At 50.3% G+C, this 16,568-nt stretch overlaps 1 protein-coding gene across 1 annotated transcript in view; it reads left to right on the top strand.

The window, feature by feature from the left end:
* Positions 1 to 14,613, top strand: part of LOC100078354 (heparan sulfate glucosamine 3-O-sulfotransferase 3B1-like) — a 41,994-nt gene extending 27,381 nt beyond the window's left edge. The window contains exon 3 of the mRNA XM_039914263.1: positions 10,037 to 14,613. Coding sequence (XP_039770197.1) covers positions 10,037 to 10,658 — 622 coding nt within the window. The 3' untranslated portion in view covers positions 10,659 to 14,613. The remainder of the gene's footprint in view (positions 1 to 10,036) is intronic.
* The last annotated feature ends 1,955 nt before the right edge of the window (positions 14,614 to 16,568 follow it).

The raw sequence follows: 16,568 nt of genomic DNA, 5'->3' as shown, positions 1-16,568 counted from the left end.
CTCTTTTCTGTCGCCCCCCCTCTGAGCATTCCAAGGTTTCCTTCTTCTCTAGCACCATTGAAGTTCCAGGACAATGGGGCCTGGATCCTTTTGTGGGTAGGGAGAAACAGGAAGGGGATTCAGGGAGGGTTTTGTTACTTTCGCTCCTTTCCAAGTTACCCTCCCTCTGCTGTTAAAAAAAAAAAACCCCAAAACTCAGTCCATATTAATGACATCACTCTCCAAAGCTCCGGCATCGTAATTATTACTGAAGCCAATTGGTGAGGCTTGGAATATTTGCCATTTCATATTATTGAATTATTGTAAATCCCTCCAAAGGAGCCCTTTGATACGTAACACATCGCCGCAAATGGGGAATCATTATTTAGTGGCAGTTGGGGCTTTGAAGGGCAGGGTGGAAGGGAGAAGGCTGTGGGCCCGCTAGTTAGGATCGGAGACTCCAGATAATGAGGTGGTAGAGCTGATAAAATATCTCCCTCTCCTGCCCGCTCTTCTAGTCAAGTGAAGAAACAGCTTTGAAGAAGAAACTTAGCTGGGTAAAGAAGTATCAGGCGAACACCACAGGGGCTTTATATCCCCGCCAGTAAAACTGGCTCAGGTTGCAGCCAGATCTCCAGGGCTCAGTTTTCTAGCCTCTCAATGCCCCCTTGGGCTGTGCCCCCCAGGAACAGCCATAGGTAGGATGGTCCCGAGGAGATGTGGAAGCATCTGTGACCTCACTGGAAATGGATTCCAGATCGTTTCTGCAACCCCCGCCCCCAGTGAAATTCCCTGAAGAATAAGACCACTAAGCATCAAAAATGGGCAGGGATGAGAATATTTGGAGAGGAAAAGGGCTAAAATAGTGTTCTGGCAGGTACACGTCATTCCATCAGTGGTATTTGTGGAGCACCTTCTGTGTGCAGAGTACTGAACTAAGCGCTTAGAAGATTAAAATACAACAGAATTGGTAATAAGAGTATTTGTTAAGTACTTAAGATGCGAGTCAGAAGGTCATGGGTTCTAATCCTGGCTCGGCCGCTTGTCTGCCGTGTGACTTTGGGCAAGTCACTTCCCTTCTCTGGGCCTCGATTACCTCAACTGTAAAATGGGAACTGAGACTGTGAGTCCCACAAAGGACAGGGAAAAATGGGGATTGATACTGGGAGCCCCACATGGGTCAGAGACTGCGTCCAACCCGATTCGCTTGTGTCCACTCCAGGGCCGAGCACAGTGCCTGGCACAGTAAGCATTTAACAAATACCATAATCATCATTATTATTCTTATTATCAGACTGGACTGCTTCAGTTTCCAGTTTATAAGTGACCGGAAGCACTCAGATTCACTTTTATAGCCCATTTTCTTCCAGGGGATTTCAGTGGAGGTCCCTCACTTCCAGACTGGGACCTGTGTCCATTTCCTCCCTATCTTATCTCAAAGGGCAGGCCGCCCTTTCAAGTTGGGAAAAAACCTTCCAGTTGGCCCTCCGACCGGGGGAGGGGAACAGTGGACCGCTTCTGCTGACTTCTACAGGTAGGAGCCCAGGCTGATCAAAGGCCGCCGCCAGCTGGAGTCCTTCGGGCCCTCCCGCCCTGACAAACCCACCTCCTCTCCGCCCCACCATCCACTCCCCTTCCCAAGAAAATCCCAGTTACCTAGAAAAGCACTGCTACTTTGGAAAGCCCAACCCCAAAGCGCTTAGGTTCAGATCTGTAAGTTTTTGAAATGTCTATCGATGCCCGACTCCCCCTCTAGACTGTAAGCTCGTCGTGAGCAGGGATCGTCTCTGTTATATCTCCCAAGAGCACACTACAGTGCTCTACACACAGTAAGCGCTCAGGACATGCGATTGACTGACTTCCTGAGAGGATATAAGCATCCCCATTAGATTGTAACTTCCTCGGAGGCAGGAAGCCTGTCTTACCTCGACTGGAGGTTCCCAGGTTCAGCAGCAGCATGGCTTAGTGGAAAGAGCCCGGGCTTGGGAGTCAGAGGTCGTGGGTTCTAATCCCGGCCCTGCCAACTGTGTGACTTTGGGCAGGACACTTCACTTCTCTGTGCCTCCGTTCCCTCATTTGTAAAATGGGGATTAAAACTGCGAGCCCCACGTGGGACAACCTGATTAGCTTGTATCTACCTCAGCGCTTAGAACAGTGCTTGGCACATAGTAAGCGCTTAACAAATACCGTGATCATCGTCAAGGCCTGGCCTACAGTAGTACAGTGCTCTACACATGATTGGGTTCAGTGTTCAGCCAACAGTAGGCACTCAGTAAATACGGAAGATGGTGCTGAAGGTGGAGATGTGCTCTCATTTTGGGGCATCTCGATCTCTCCCTCCCCCAGGGATGCGAACCAGTCTATCGTATTTATTGAGAGCTTACTGTGCAGAGCACTGTACTAAGCGCTTGGGAGGGTACAATATAACAATAAACAGGCACTTTTCCTGCCCACAGCGAGCTTACTGTCTAGAGGAGAAAGTCAGGGAGGCTGGCTTCAGTTCGGGGCGCTATCCCGGCCAGCTCATGGAGAGTGAGACGTAGGAAAACTATGGGTAAGACTTTATGGGTGATACGGACGTGTGACCTCTGCCTGAGAGTGGGAGGAGACCGACCGCTAACCACGAGCTACAGCCTGACCCTGCTCTCTGTCCAGCCATGAGGGGAGGGTGGGTAAGGGGATACTTATTAAACCCCAGGTGATTCAAAATACTCCTTTTGCTTGGCTTTTTGCCCTGCCTCACTGGAGGGCACAACCCAGAAACGAAGCCCCTTCGTGGAGGGGCAGGGGACCCCTAGGTTTCAGCTGGAGGAGGCTAGGGAGGGAACGGGGAGCCAGAACCACTTAGTACAGTGGCTCGCATTCAGTAGGCACTCAGTAAATATCATCGATGGATGGACTGATTCAAGGATTCTCCCTGCTGTGCCATAGCCAGTTCTTACTGTTCGGTTTCCGGGAGGAGGGTGGGTGTTTGCAGTGCAGGAAGGCTGCTCCTGTGAGTCCCCCAAACCCTCCTCTCCACCCCAATCCCCTCTGAAGTACAAGGTTTGTTAGATCTTAGTTAACCAAGTCAGCCACAAGGCTCCACTGCCTTTCCACTGGAGGTCTGTGCCGTCACCAGGAGATTCCTGGAGGTAAAATCTTCTGCCCGTCAGCAATGGAGAAAGGAAACTCTCCCAAGATCGGAGGAAGAGGAGGGAAAGGCGCTAGAGCTGGGAGGCGGGCGGCAGCAAATTTTTGTTCGGTGATCTTGTGGGTCTCTGAGCCCTCCGTGGGCAGAGCAGAAATACTCTCAGCGTCGGCCCCGTGTTTTCTGGATTCTTGGGGTGCATGTACTCTTCCCTTCTCCTGTGACATTCATTAATTCCCATCATCTGTTTTGTGTAAATTTCATGGCATGCCTCCTCCAGTCCCGGGTTGAGTTACCACCCTTTCAAGAATACCGCCGTGGCTCACAGCTCTTCTATTTTTATTCTGCCATTTGCCAACCCAAATGGAGAGTCCCCCCCCCCCGGCTCCCCATCCTTCCAGCCCACCACCCCTGCCTTCAGATGGCACCCAGGGATCCAGTGCCACCTTGGGGAGAGAGGAGAGACCCCTGATTCTCAATAGCTCCAAGTGAATTCTCCTCCAGGTCCGTCTTCCGTCCAGTCCCGCGCTCTTCTGCGAGTAAGCCGGCAGCACGGCCTGTCGCATAGAGCGCGGGTCTAGGAGTCAGAAGGACGTGGATTCCAATGGATTCTAGGTCAGCTCTGCCACTTGTTCGTTGTGTGACCTTGGGCAGAGCACTTCACCTCTCTGCCTCAGTTACCTCATCTGTAAAATGGGGATTAAGACTGTGAGCCCCATAGGGGACCGAGACTGGGTCTAACTTGATTACTTTGTACCCCAGAGCTTAGAACAGTGCGTGGCCGAAAGTAAGCACTTGACAAATGCCGTTAAAGAAAACAATAGGGCTTGAAAACGTCCACTCCTGTCCCCACTTTGACTCCTAAATTTTGGATATTGGCTCCCGGAGAGCTGCACGGCGGGTGTGGCAGTCAGATCTTGGACACTGCCCTGCCAGTGGCTAATAATAATAAGCACTTACTATGTGCCAAGCACTGTACTAGGTGCTGGAGTAGATGCAAGATGATCAGGTTGGTTCCTGTCCATGTTCCACATAGGGCTCATGGTACTGACAGGAAGAAAAGGCATTGAATCCCCATTTTACAGGTGAGGAAACTGAGGCACAGAAAACCTGAGGGACTTGCCCAAGGAGTTGCAGCGGACAAGTACCACAGCCAGGATTAGAACCCAAGTCCCCCGACTCCCAGACCCGTGGTCTTTCTACTGCTCTCCCAGCACAGGGTTCCCTGTTGAAGAAATCAACAAAGAAGGATATTTATCGAGGGTTTATTGTGTGCAGAACACTGTACTAAGTGCTGTATGATCCTCCCAGTGTAATCAGAAGGACCTGGGTTCTAATCCTGGCTCCACCACTTGTCTGCTGTGTGACCTCGGGGAAGCCACTTCACTTCCCTGTGCCTCAGTTACCTCATCTAGAAAATGGGGATTACGACTGTGAGCCCCAGGTGGGACAACATGATTACCTCGTATCTCTCCCAACGCTTAGAACATTGCTTGGCACATAGTAAACGCTTAACAAATAACCATAATCATTCTTATTATTGCTATTATTCTCCAGACCTCAGTTTCCTCATCTGTAAAGGGAATTAAATGCCTGTTTTCACTTCCCCACAGACTCCGAGTCCTGCGTGGGGGCAGGAGCTGCGTCGATCCGATTACCGTATCGATCCCGGAGCTTAGAATAATGTCTGGAAGGTAATAAGTCCTTAACAGACACCGCAAATAGTATTTATTACGATTATCCCTGGCCTCAGAGTGCCATCCGTGATTGGATCCATCCTCCTCCCCCACCCAGCGCCCCGGTCCCTCTCTGCCCTTCCTTACCTCCTGGGCCAAGGAACAGAACGAGAAAAGGACGGAGGGAGCCACCGGCACGGTATTCCTGAAGCCGCCGGGCGAGGTCCAGCGGCGGCCCCCGTGGCCCATTTGAGATGGTTTATTGGTTTAACCGCCTTTCCTGAGGCCTGTCAGAGGCCTGCTTTCAAACCGTCTGTCTTGCAGAATTCTCAAATGTGGTTATCGCTACGGTGGCGAGGCCAAGAGCCGCTCTGAGACGAACAGCAGGCTGGGGGCTGCCAGTGAATTAACTTCTGCTTAAGAGGCCACACGCCCTGGCTGGCTCCCTGGGTTCTGGAAAAATTCCCCTGGGGAGCTCACTCGCTCCCGTGACTTCGACTACCGTCTCTCTGGATGATTCCCCGTTCTGCATCTCCGGCTTCCCATCTCTCTCCTTCTCTGCGGTCTTCGCTTTTTCAGGGTACTGGGTACTATGTGCCAGGCACCGTTCGAAGCACTGGGTTCGATACCAGATAATCAGAGATCGATTGATTGAGAGTACGGTTCCGGCCTTTGTAACTCATTTGAGTCTTTTTGAGGGGATTTCTTACTAGGTGCCAGTCACCGTACCGAGCTCGGAGGAAGATACGAGCTAATCGGGTTGGACACAGTCCATGCCCCGCGTGGGCTCGCAGGACTCGTGGCTCAGTGGAAAGAGCCCGGGCTTGGGAGTCAGAGGTCATGGGTTCGAATCCCGGCTCTGCCACTTGTCAGCTGTGTGACTGTGGGCGAGTCACTTAACTTCTCCGGGCCTCAGTTACCTCATCTGTAAAATGGGGATGAAGACCGTGAGCCTCACGTGGGACAACCTGATGACCCTGTATCTACCCCAGCGCTTAGAACAGTGCTCCGCACATAGTAGGCGCTTAACAAATGCCAACATTATTCATCTCCATTTTATAGTTGAGCTATCTGACGCACGGAGAAGTTACGTGACTTGTCCAAGGTCACACAGCAGGCAGGTGTCGGATCTGGAATCAGAACTCAGGTCCTCTGACTCGCAATGCCCTTGCTTTTTCCACGAGGCACTCTGAGGTGCTTCATGGTTTTCTCGTTCTTCTTCCTGATGTCCCTGGAAGGTCAACGGAAAGCAGCGGCTCTTTTCCCTTTACGGGGGACCCAGGGGTATTTTGGAGCTCCCCCAATCCTCTCCTCTCCCTGTAGGTTGTCCTCCATGGTGATAGCGGTGTGGTCATCATAATTATCAATGGTGTTTATTGAATACTTACTATATACTAAGCGCTTGGGAGAGCACAACATGACAGAGTCTGCAGACATGTTTCCTGCCCATGCTTACAGTGTAGAGGGGGAGACTGCCAATAATATAAATAACTTATATAGTTTATAGATATGTACATAAGTGAGATAATTAGGAGGACTGGGAAGTTCCTTGTGGGCAGGGAAGGGGTCTACAACTATGTACTGAACTCTTCCAGCACTTAGTATAGTGTTCAGTCCACAGTGAGCGCTCAATAAATACCACGGATGGATTGGTCTGTATAGGTCTTCTTTCTTGGCCTCCTTTCCTGGCTTGTGCAGAGATATCTCTAAGCTCTACTTGTGCAGAGACATCCAAGAGATGTCTCCAATCTCCACTCTAGGCCTACTCGTGGTATTTAGTAAGCCCTTACTGTGAGCCTCATCTGTAAAACGGGGATTAAATACCCGTTCTCCCTCCCCGTTGGACTGTGAGCCCCATGTGGGACAGCGACCGTGTCCCACCTGAATATAATAATAACGACGTTGGTATTTGTTAAGCGCTTACTATGTGCAGAACACCGTTCTAAGCGCTGGGGCAGATACAGGGTAATCAAGTTGTCCTACGTGAGGCTCACAGTTAATCCCCATTTTCCAGATGAGGTAACTGAGGCACAGAGAAGTTAAGTGACTTGCCCACGGTCACACAGCTGGCAAGTGGCAGAGCCGGGATTCAAACCCATGACCTCTGACTCCCAAGCCTCTATCTATCCGAGCGCTTAGTGTAGTGCTTGGCACACAGTAAACCTGTAACCGATATCACAATTATTATTATCCGTGCCGTGCAGGGGGTACCTGTCTAGCAAATCTCCACGTTAAGGAAAACTCAAACTATTAAACGAGCAACGTCTTCCCCACCCACAGCCTCCCAGATGTATCTTTCGGCGGCGTTCTCTAATTCCCTAACGTGCTTTTATCCAAAAACCCACAGTGAAAAGACCGTTCATGGAAGAACTGAGCGTACTTCGGTCCTTCCAGATTTCAGCCCGCAACGGAAACGGTAGTGGGGGATTCCCGTGATAGTATTTATTGAGCACCGCGTGATGGAGTTAGGAGGCAGGATTCCTGCTCTCGAGGAGCTTACGATCTAGCAAGGAAATTGATGTCACGATTAATTAGAGGTCAGGGGAAGCAATAGAATGTAAAGCTACATCCATCAGTGCAGCGGCAGGGGAGGGAGGGAGGAAAGTATTTGCAGGCTTGGGTGACAGAGAACTGTTACAGTGATGGTAAAAGGGGATAGTAAGTAAGTGCTTAACAAATACTATTATTATTATTACTATTATTATTAACCCCTCTAGACTGTAAGCTCGTTGTGGGCAGGGAGTATTTCTGTTCCCTGTAAGCGCTCAATAAATACGATCAAATGATTGAGTGAACGAATGAAAGAGGGTGGGAGAAGAGAGATAAGTCAGGGAAGGTCACCTCGAGGAGATATGATTGTAGAAGAGCCTTGAAGATGGGGAGAGCAGTGGTTTGCCAGATGTGAAGGTTCTGGTTAAGTATTTTGGTCCACGGTCCTGCCTGGGATCTGTGATAACAGCAGCTCTGGTTGTATACGGCTCTGAACTGGGCCTTCCCTCCATGGGATTTACACCACTACGCTTGGCCTCATTAATCCAAAGAAGGATTTCAATTGAATTTATTCATTCCTCTTCCCAACGTTCCCCCAGAGAGGAAGAATCTCATTTTCAGGAGATCTCTAAAGATGGATTGAGCACTTTTAGGATGGATTGAATCCTTGACCTTTGAACTCCCAGGCTTGTGTTTTGTTTCACTAGGCCACGATGCTTCTCCAAAATTATCATTACTATTATTAAAATTATTATTATCGCTGTTGGAAACTGATGATTCCAACAGGGAAGGAGAGGGAAGGGATGATAGGGTTTCTTTTCATTCACTTAGGGAGCCTGGGAGAGCACCTACCTGAGGGGCATCGACGAGGATCAGACCCACTTTCAGGTTTGAACCCAAAGGCCGGTGGCAGACGGGGGATGGGAAAGACCCGGCCTCGCCACCAGGCTTCCCGGCCCTTCTTCAATCACCCTTTTCTGCCTTCTCAACAGGGCAAACGTGGGAAAACGGGGAAGCTGGAATGCGACCTTCTCAAGTCTCATATGTGCCCTGAAATTACCCAAAACCCATGCCTATGTGGGGCTTCCTTCATTGAGTTTGGGGTTTGAGATACCACTGGCCATTGGAGAATTTTCTTTCCGCTCCCCTTTGGTCTCCAGTGGCCTCCAGTTCGAGTTTCGCCAGCCCCGTTGGTCGGACACTGGCACCTAGCGATCGCTCAGGACTCTCCCCTCCTCAGAAGTGCCTAAAAGAAGCTCCTCGGGGTGAGGGTCTATCCCGGCCCGGGTGGGTGGGCAAGGCCCTGGGAGCAATTGCAGTTAGCTCAGAGGCGAAGGCGCTTGTTCGGGACACGGACGCTGAATCAGGAGTCCGGGTTTCCCGGCCCAGGTCAGCTGCCCCCGCTCACTGGTTACACGTTTAATAAACGGATCAAAACTTTGCAAATCTCCCCCCCTCCAACCCGTCCCTTCCACAGTCTCCACCCTCTCTCCTCCTATAGAGAAGTGTCAGCCGATTAATTTGAATCTCTCTGTGCAGACGGGGAGAAAAAGCATGATCACCAAGGCTTCAGAATTGGATTAGAGCTCAGCCACCTGTCATTCCGACTTGGAAAATGTATTTCTCCCTAGGCCTGTTTTACAGGTTCGAAGGAACAGCAGAGAAATCGGCGGGGAGGGAGGGAAGAGAGAGAAGGAGAGAGGAAGAGGAGTTCTAACCTGCCATTCCGTTCGTTTATTTAACGCATAGATTGCCCCTTCGTTGGCTAACGATGCTGCCAGCTCCAGGGCCAACATCCCAGCCCTAGGGAACCTTATCTTGTTAGCGTAGGTGGCTGATACCCCAAGTAGGGCAATCCACCGTAAGCCTAAGCGGCTCAGCTCCCTGGACCAGCGTGAATAGTAGGTTTTTTCTCTGTCTCCCTGATAAGGGAGGACCCCTGGTGTCTCAGAAACAGGAACCACCTCTGAGGGTCCCTCGAAATGAATTGCTTCAGGATAATAGCGACGGTCTACGTCGAACGCTTGCTATTTATGAAACAGAGGACGTTCAGAGGACGGGGGTTCTAATCCCGGCTCTGCCACCTGTCTGCTCTGTGACCTTGGGCAAGTCACTTAGCTTCTCTGTGCCTCAGTTCCCTTATCTGCAAAATGGGGATTAAGACCGTGAGCCCCTTGTGGGACAACCTAATTACCTTGTATCTACCCCAGCTCTTAGAACAGTGCTTGGCACATAGTAAGCGCGTAACAAATACCATAATAATAATAATAATAACATTGGGTTGGATCCAAGATAATCCAGGCGGACACCGTCCCTATCCCACATGGGGCTCAGAGTCTAAGGGGAAGGGAAAACCGGTACGGAATCTCCACGGTGCAGATGTGGAAATTGAGGCACGGTAGAGTGAAATGACTTGACCGAGGTCACACGGTGGCCAAGTAGGGGAGCCGGGATTAGAACCAAGTCACCGGAATCCCAAACCAGTGCTCTTTCCACCGAGCTCCGTCGCTTTTCGTGATTTCGGAACCGAGGAGTGACAGTCTCCCAAGAAAGCCCGTCTGTCTCCCCGCTTCTAGACTGTGAGCCCGTTGTCGGGTAGGGATGGTCTCCATTTGCTGCCGAACTGTACTTCCCAAGCGTTTAGCGCGGTGCTCTGCCCACGGTAAGCGCTCAATAAATACGATTGAATGAACGAACGAATGCTCCACGGGGGTCGACCGTCCTCTCCTTCTGACCTGCCTGTGCTCGGTTTGGTTTGCAGAGACCTGATGCCGCGCACGCTGGAGGGCCAGATCACCATGGAGAAGACCCCCAGCTACTTCGTCACCAAGGAGGCCCCCGCCCGCATCTCGGCCATGTCCAAGGGCACCAAGCTGATCGTGGTGGTCCGCGACCCCGTGACCCGGGCCGTCTCGGACTACACCCAGACCCTGTCCAAGCGGCCGGACATCCCGCCCTTCGAGAGCCTGACCTTCCGGAACGGGACGGCGGCGGGCCCGGTGGACGCCTCCTGGAGCGCCGTCCAGATCGGCATCTACGCCAAGCATCTGGAACGCTGGCTCCGCCACTTCCCGCTCCGTCAGATGCTCTTCGTCAGCGGCGAGCGGCTCGTCGGCGACCCGGCCGGGGAGCTGGCCCGCGTCCAGGACTTCTTGGGGCTCAAGAGGATCGTCACCGACAAGCACTTCTACTTCAACAAGACCAAGGGCTTCCCGTGCCTGAAGAAGGCCGAGGGCAGCGGCCGGCCGCACTGCCTGGGCCAGACCAAGGGCCGGACGCACCCCGCCATCCGGCCCGAGGTGCTGCGCCGACTGCGGGACTTTTACCGGCCCTTCAACAGGAAGTTCTACCAGATGACCGGGCAAGACTTCGGCTGGGACTGAGGGGGACCCCCCCGGGATCTGCGGGGAGGGGAAGGGGCTCCCCCGTGCAACAGTGGCTTAGCGAGCGAGCGAGAGAATATATATGTATGTAAAATGTACAGAAATCTATTTTATAATAATTTATTTTTAATTCTCCAGCAATTAATTCACTAAAGCTGCCTAGCCACCCTCCTCTCTTAGCGCACGACTCCATAACCTGTTAACATTCCAGAGCGTTTAACTCTAACCCTTTCGTCTCACCTCTTGCTCCTCTTCCCCGCGGACCTGGTGGTGTTTTCGTTTTCGTAGTCGCAGTGTTTTAAACGAGAAAGAAGAAGATGAAGAAGAAAAAAAAAAGCACAAGTTCTGTTTTTCTTTTCCTTACGGGTATTAGGTCTTCCCTCATCACTGTCCGCCAACCTCTCGACTCTATTTGCCCCGGGTTCCTCGCTCCCGGTGGCACTGCCGTCTGTACCCGGAGAGATGTCGCCCCCCTGCCCGGCGGGAGCTTCCGGCGGATTTACTTCCTCTGAGGGAAGGCCGGCAGCCCCTCTGCCATTGTGAACTGTCGCTTCCGTCCAATTTTGATTTTGCCCCCAACTCCCAGGGTGTTCTGCTCCCCCCTCAGATGCCAACCCCGGCTGAAACTCTGCACAGACTTTGGCTAACTCCCTTTCACCAAGCTGTCGAGCGGCTGTGGAAATACTCAGAGAGATCCGCTGCTCGTTTCCCCCCTTGGGAAGGGCCTGAAGGTCGGGCACTGATGCAAAGCACTCAGCTTTGACACACCAAAGAAAACCAGGCCTGGTAGAGGGTGGTGGTTGAAATCGGGGGGGATGGAGCCCGAAGGGGCGGGGAAGAGTTCACCCCCCGATGGAGGACTGGGTCTTCTGGGGCTTTATCAGAGGTCATAAAAGGGAAGCAGCGTGGCCTAGCGGAAACAGCCCGGGCCTGAGAGTCGGAAGCTCTGGGTTCTAATTCCGGCTCCGCCGCTTATCCGCCGCGTTTCCGTGGGCCAGCCGGTTCGCTTCTCTGTGCCTCAGTTCCCCCATCTGTAAAAGGGGGATCGATTCAATACGCCCTTCTAGACTGTAAGCTCGGTGCGGGCAGGGAACGTGTCTACTAACTCCGCCGTATTGTACTCTCCCAAGCGCCCAGAGTTAGCTTTCAATAAATGTGATTTCGAGTGACTGATTGACAAGACCCTAGCCTGAGAACAGGTTCGTCTGCAAGTCCGGCCGTTCTCCGTCGAGGGAGTGGCTTCAATCTAGAAGCGAGTGGTAGTGTGAGAGTGGCCTGGAGATGCAGGTGTGTGGGGCCATCCAGGTAGGATAAGCTTGCACCGTATCCTTCTGCAGTCACTCCAGCCGCTCACTTAAGTTCCTGTGCAATACGCTGATCCAGAATCCCCTAGGGCCTGGAATTCAGCACCGTCCCCGGGGCAGAATTTTCTCCTCCCCGTCCTAACTCCACTGAGATGGCAACTGCTGATCACTTAATTACCGTTTCCTGGCACCGGAGTAAGGCTGCAGTAAGTATCATGTAACTCCAGGGTAAATATGCGGTTATTTTTGTCATCCTCCTCCTGAAACGGAGCGCTCAAATGATAGGGCAATTACTTTTGGATTAAATGCACCTATCGTAGAACCTAAAGGAGCATTTGAAATACAAGTCAGATGGGAGTGTCGGGGTATTTGCCGAGCAAGATGGAGGATGAGTATTTGCATGAGACGTGTGTATAAACGCAACACTCCCAAACTACACACCGGAGGAACCGAATACCCAGGGAGAGGGGTAGGGAACACGGATGCTTCGCGTACCCACCTGTGGATTCGGATGTAAATGCGGGAAGCTCGACTCAGAACGTGGTCACCTGAAAGATCCTCGTGTCGGAATGTTCTTTGATGGGCCACTGCTGAAACACCTGACGTGAGGGCTATTGCTAGCCCAGTCTCTCCCTTCACCATCCGGACCCCTCGACTGAAACAGAGACATCCAGTAAATGTCGGTGGGTCTGGGCGTGGATCCTTTCCAAAGTAAGGATTTCGAGGCTTTCCCCCCAAAAAGCAAACCGACCTAGAGAAAAGTCATTTAGCTTGTCCCCCGTATCCTGACATCCTCTTCCCCCTCCCTTAAGCGGGAGAAGGCATAACGTCAGAATACCATATGGACTCATATAATCATGATTTTTGGTCACCTCAAAAGCAGGGGGATGGCTATTACATGGAGAATTAAGTCTTGCATTAAGGGAGCAGGAGAGAAAAAGAGAAGGAAAAAGGAGAGGAAGAAGTTAACCGGGGACTTGAGACGGTATGTTTTTGTTCTGTTGCACTCTCCCAGGTGCTGTGTGCGTTAATTGCTCAGTGAACCAACCCTGCCCACCCTCTCTTCCTATCCCGGTTTCCTGGACTGCAGCATGAATGCATCCTGACGTTCTTCTCCCTACCACGTAGATTCCCCAACTCTGAGAACTTTCATCTGTGACGTTCCGACCCAATATGTCTTCTCACCCCACCCACCGTCACCGTTGACAAAATTTCCCCCGCGAAAATCTTGGGAGAGGCCAGATTAGGCGGCAGAGGCAATTATGAGAGTGAATATGGTCATTGGAGAGGGGTTCTGAGCTCAGAGAATCCCCACATCGGGTTTCTGCCGGGTGTTTTTTTTGGAAAAAAACGATGCAGCCCATTAGCAGAATGACTTCCGTTTCGTCCAGGTTTCTCTCTCGGCCCTCAAGAACGAGAGCAAGGTGAGAGTTTCCCAAGTGCGCGATGTCACTTGGGCACGTGCGCCGAAATGGAGCAGAATTATTTTCAGGATTGGATCGATGATCCCAAACAAAAGTCACCAGCCGGCGCTGCTGTCCTAGAACAAAGTTTACTCTGAAAAATAGACGATCCAAGTACTGAACGCAGCATCCATCGGAGCCTGTTAACTTGAATTTTTTATTGACTGAGGAGAAGGCGTTTGTTCCGTAGTAAAACATCACTCTTCCGTAGTAAATCATCATGCCATGACAATGATTACTGTAGAACTTGAATGTTGTGTCATCCTACTGGACAATTTATGCAATGTGTGGAATTAAGCCTTGTGTCCTTTCTTGTTCTGGTGTTGCACGAGGTCACCGAACTTACCTTTTAAGCTGCTACTTGGCATTTTTCTCAAACTCAGCTACCCTTTGGTGTCTTGGCAACTTCAACTTTGAAGATGGGTGAATTTCTTCCAGTTCTCGCGGAAGTCTGGTATTTATTGAATCACTGGTAATTTCACCCCGTTCTGTTCTGCGCCCCGTTGAAAAATATTCTCATTTCACTTTCTCTCGTTTCGTTTTCTCAGAACTGTTTCTCCAACTGCCAGTGGATTTGGTGGGTAGCTTATAGTTCAGTTTCCCAGACTCACTAGGCAGTCTAAAAATATTTGATGATGATGATGATGATGATGATGATCAATTTAGCCCTGCTGGTTCGATTCTTGTGTGGCAACCATGCTGGGTAATAGAAATTCAAATTCATGCGCTTTTTAACAGCTGGAGAAATGAAATTTCAGCTCCAGCCAGAATATGTTGTGTCATGGAGAAAATCAGAAAGGGTTTACGTGAGTAATGTAGGCATCTGATATACTTGTGTGGACAACATTTACACGTGAAATCAACCATTTGTCAACTCTTTCATTTCCTCAAAAAGAGTGTTCAGTCCAACCTAGAGGCGTGGTTAGATTTCTCACATTATAACATTAATTTATAGCTGAGTTTCATTCAGCCCTGTAATCGGAAATACTGTGCAGATATTAGCGATATGCCCTCTGTAACATGGTACTTAGAGTAGTCGATTTGTACAAAACGAAAATGTAAATCAAGTATTTTGTGGTATGTACAACACAAATTAATTTTACACAGAGAAAGATGTTTCTAGGGAAATGGAATTCTGAATAATTCATACTATTTCTTTGTATGAAAAATAAAATATATTTTACCAAATTCGGGACTCCGACGTGTGCACTTTCACTTGTTGAGGTAAAAAGTGTGTTTCATCGTGTTTTAAGTTGAACATAAAAATAACATTACTGGCAAAATGGCATGTCCTCTATCGAAGCGGGGCTCGAGCGACCTTACGGAAGATTCTTTAGGCCACTAAGGAGAGATTTCCTAGGGGCGGTAGACTTATCAGTGACTTGCCCCCTCTCCCCTGGGGAATTTGTTGGGCATAATAATAATAATAATAATAATGATAATAAGTTTGGTATTTGTTAAGTGCTTACAGTTTGATTCTGATTCTCTCTTTGGGCTCTGGGAAGACTCTTAAACCAGACTCTCCACGAGCTGGAAAGGAGAAGTATCTTCTCTCCGACTGGCGTGGCCTGGTGGGAAGACCCCAGGCCTAGGAGTCAAAGGACCTGGGTTTTAATCCCAACTATCAGTTGCCTGCTGTGTGACCTTGGGTAAGTCACTTAACTTCCCTGATCTTCAGTTTCTTCATCTGTAGAATGGACATTCAATACCCGTTCTTCTTCATATTTAGATTCTGAGTCTCGGGGGCAGGAACTGTGTGCAACCTCATTAACTTGGATCTACACCATTGCTTAATATAGTGCTTAGGACATAATAAGTATTTAACGAATAGTGCACCGTTATTGCTATTATCAGAGGAAAGCAAAAGTCAATTCCCTCCATGGTCTGGCTATTCACAACTAGGTCACCTCTTTGGCTTGGATTCATTTATTCATTTATTCATTCATTCAAGCTTATTTATTGAGCACTTACTGTGTGCAGAGTACCGTACTAAGTGCCGGGGAGAGTACAATACAACAACGGGCTTACTGTCTAGATGTGGGGGAGACAGGCATCGACATAAATAAATGAATTATAGCTATGTGCCTAAGTGCTGTGGGGCTGGGATGGGGGGAGAGGGAGGAATGCAGCTTTGAATGAGTTTCCTCCCCGGTTCTCCATGTGAGACCTACCTGGGCTTTTCATTTTGGAGGGTTTTTCCGAGCCGAGCCACACAGCATTCCTCCCAAGGAATTCAGGCTATTAAAGCAATCCTCCGTTCCAACCTGGGATTGAAGTGTCTGCAGGCGCCCAGCGTGAGCTTTCTGGGTCAGTCTGTGGCTCCATTTTCCTTCCCCCAACATGGAACCTATTGTCAATTAAGAGCACAGTGCATCGGATGTCATTTGCTCTGCTTCCGAAATACCCTTGTTTCTCCCTTCCCGCCCCCCCAGCTCTCCCGCTTCTTGGAGGTGCAGAAGCTGTTCCTTCTGTGTCTATAGCCTGAAAGGCTTTGGGGCTAAGCCAGGGTGAGGCCTGGTGTTTGGAACAAGAGAGAGCAGTTTTAAAGTTGGATCTGGAGAAGGGGTGCAGAGGGAGAGAGGAGAGTAACAATACTTCCCCTGGGCCCCTCAGAGAAAAGACACAACCTTCCATCCGTGGACCGATTCCACACCCTAATAATCGGTATTTATTAAACGCTCGCTGTCCAAACCACTGGGGTAGTTGCCAGATGAGCAAATTGGACCCAGCTCCTCAAGAGAGACCAAGACAACATGCAGGCAGATGTTGCTTTCACCTTCCTGAGACTTTTACCAAAAACAGCCTCTCCGGAGGAACTCGAAGAAATAGAGCTGAGCCGACCTAAGATCCCAAGAAGGCCTCTCTCTTCTCTCTCTCTCTCTACCCACCTTCCCCCCACAAGAAGTATGCATGCTAATGCAATCATTCATCCTATCCCCCCGGATTACTGCATCAACCACCTTGTTGACCTCCCAGCCTCCTGTCTCTCCCCACTCCAGTCCATACTTTACTCTCCTGCCTCCATCATTTTTCTACAAAATGCTCAGGACACATCACCCCGCTGCTCAAAAAACTCCAGCGGTTGCCCATCCACCCCCGCATCAAACAAAATCTCCTCACCATTGGCTTTAAAGCAATCCACC

This window comes from Ornithorhynchus anatinus, chromosome 15 (assembly GCF_004115215.2).
Source record: "Ornithorhynchus anatinus isolate Pmale09 chromosome 15, mOrnAna1.pri.v4, whole genome shotgun sequence".
NCBI classification, from domain to species: Eukaryota; Metazoa; Chordata; class Mammalia; order Monotremata; family Ornithorhynchidae; genus Ornithorhynchus; species Ornithorhynchus anatinus.
This window is presented reverse-complemented; position numbering and strand designations above follow the sequence as displayed.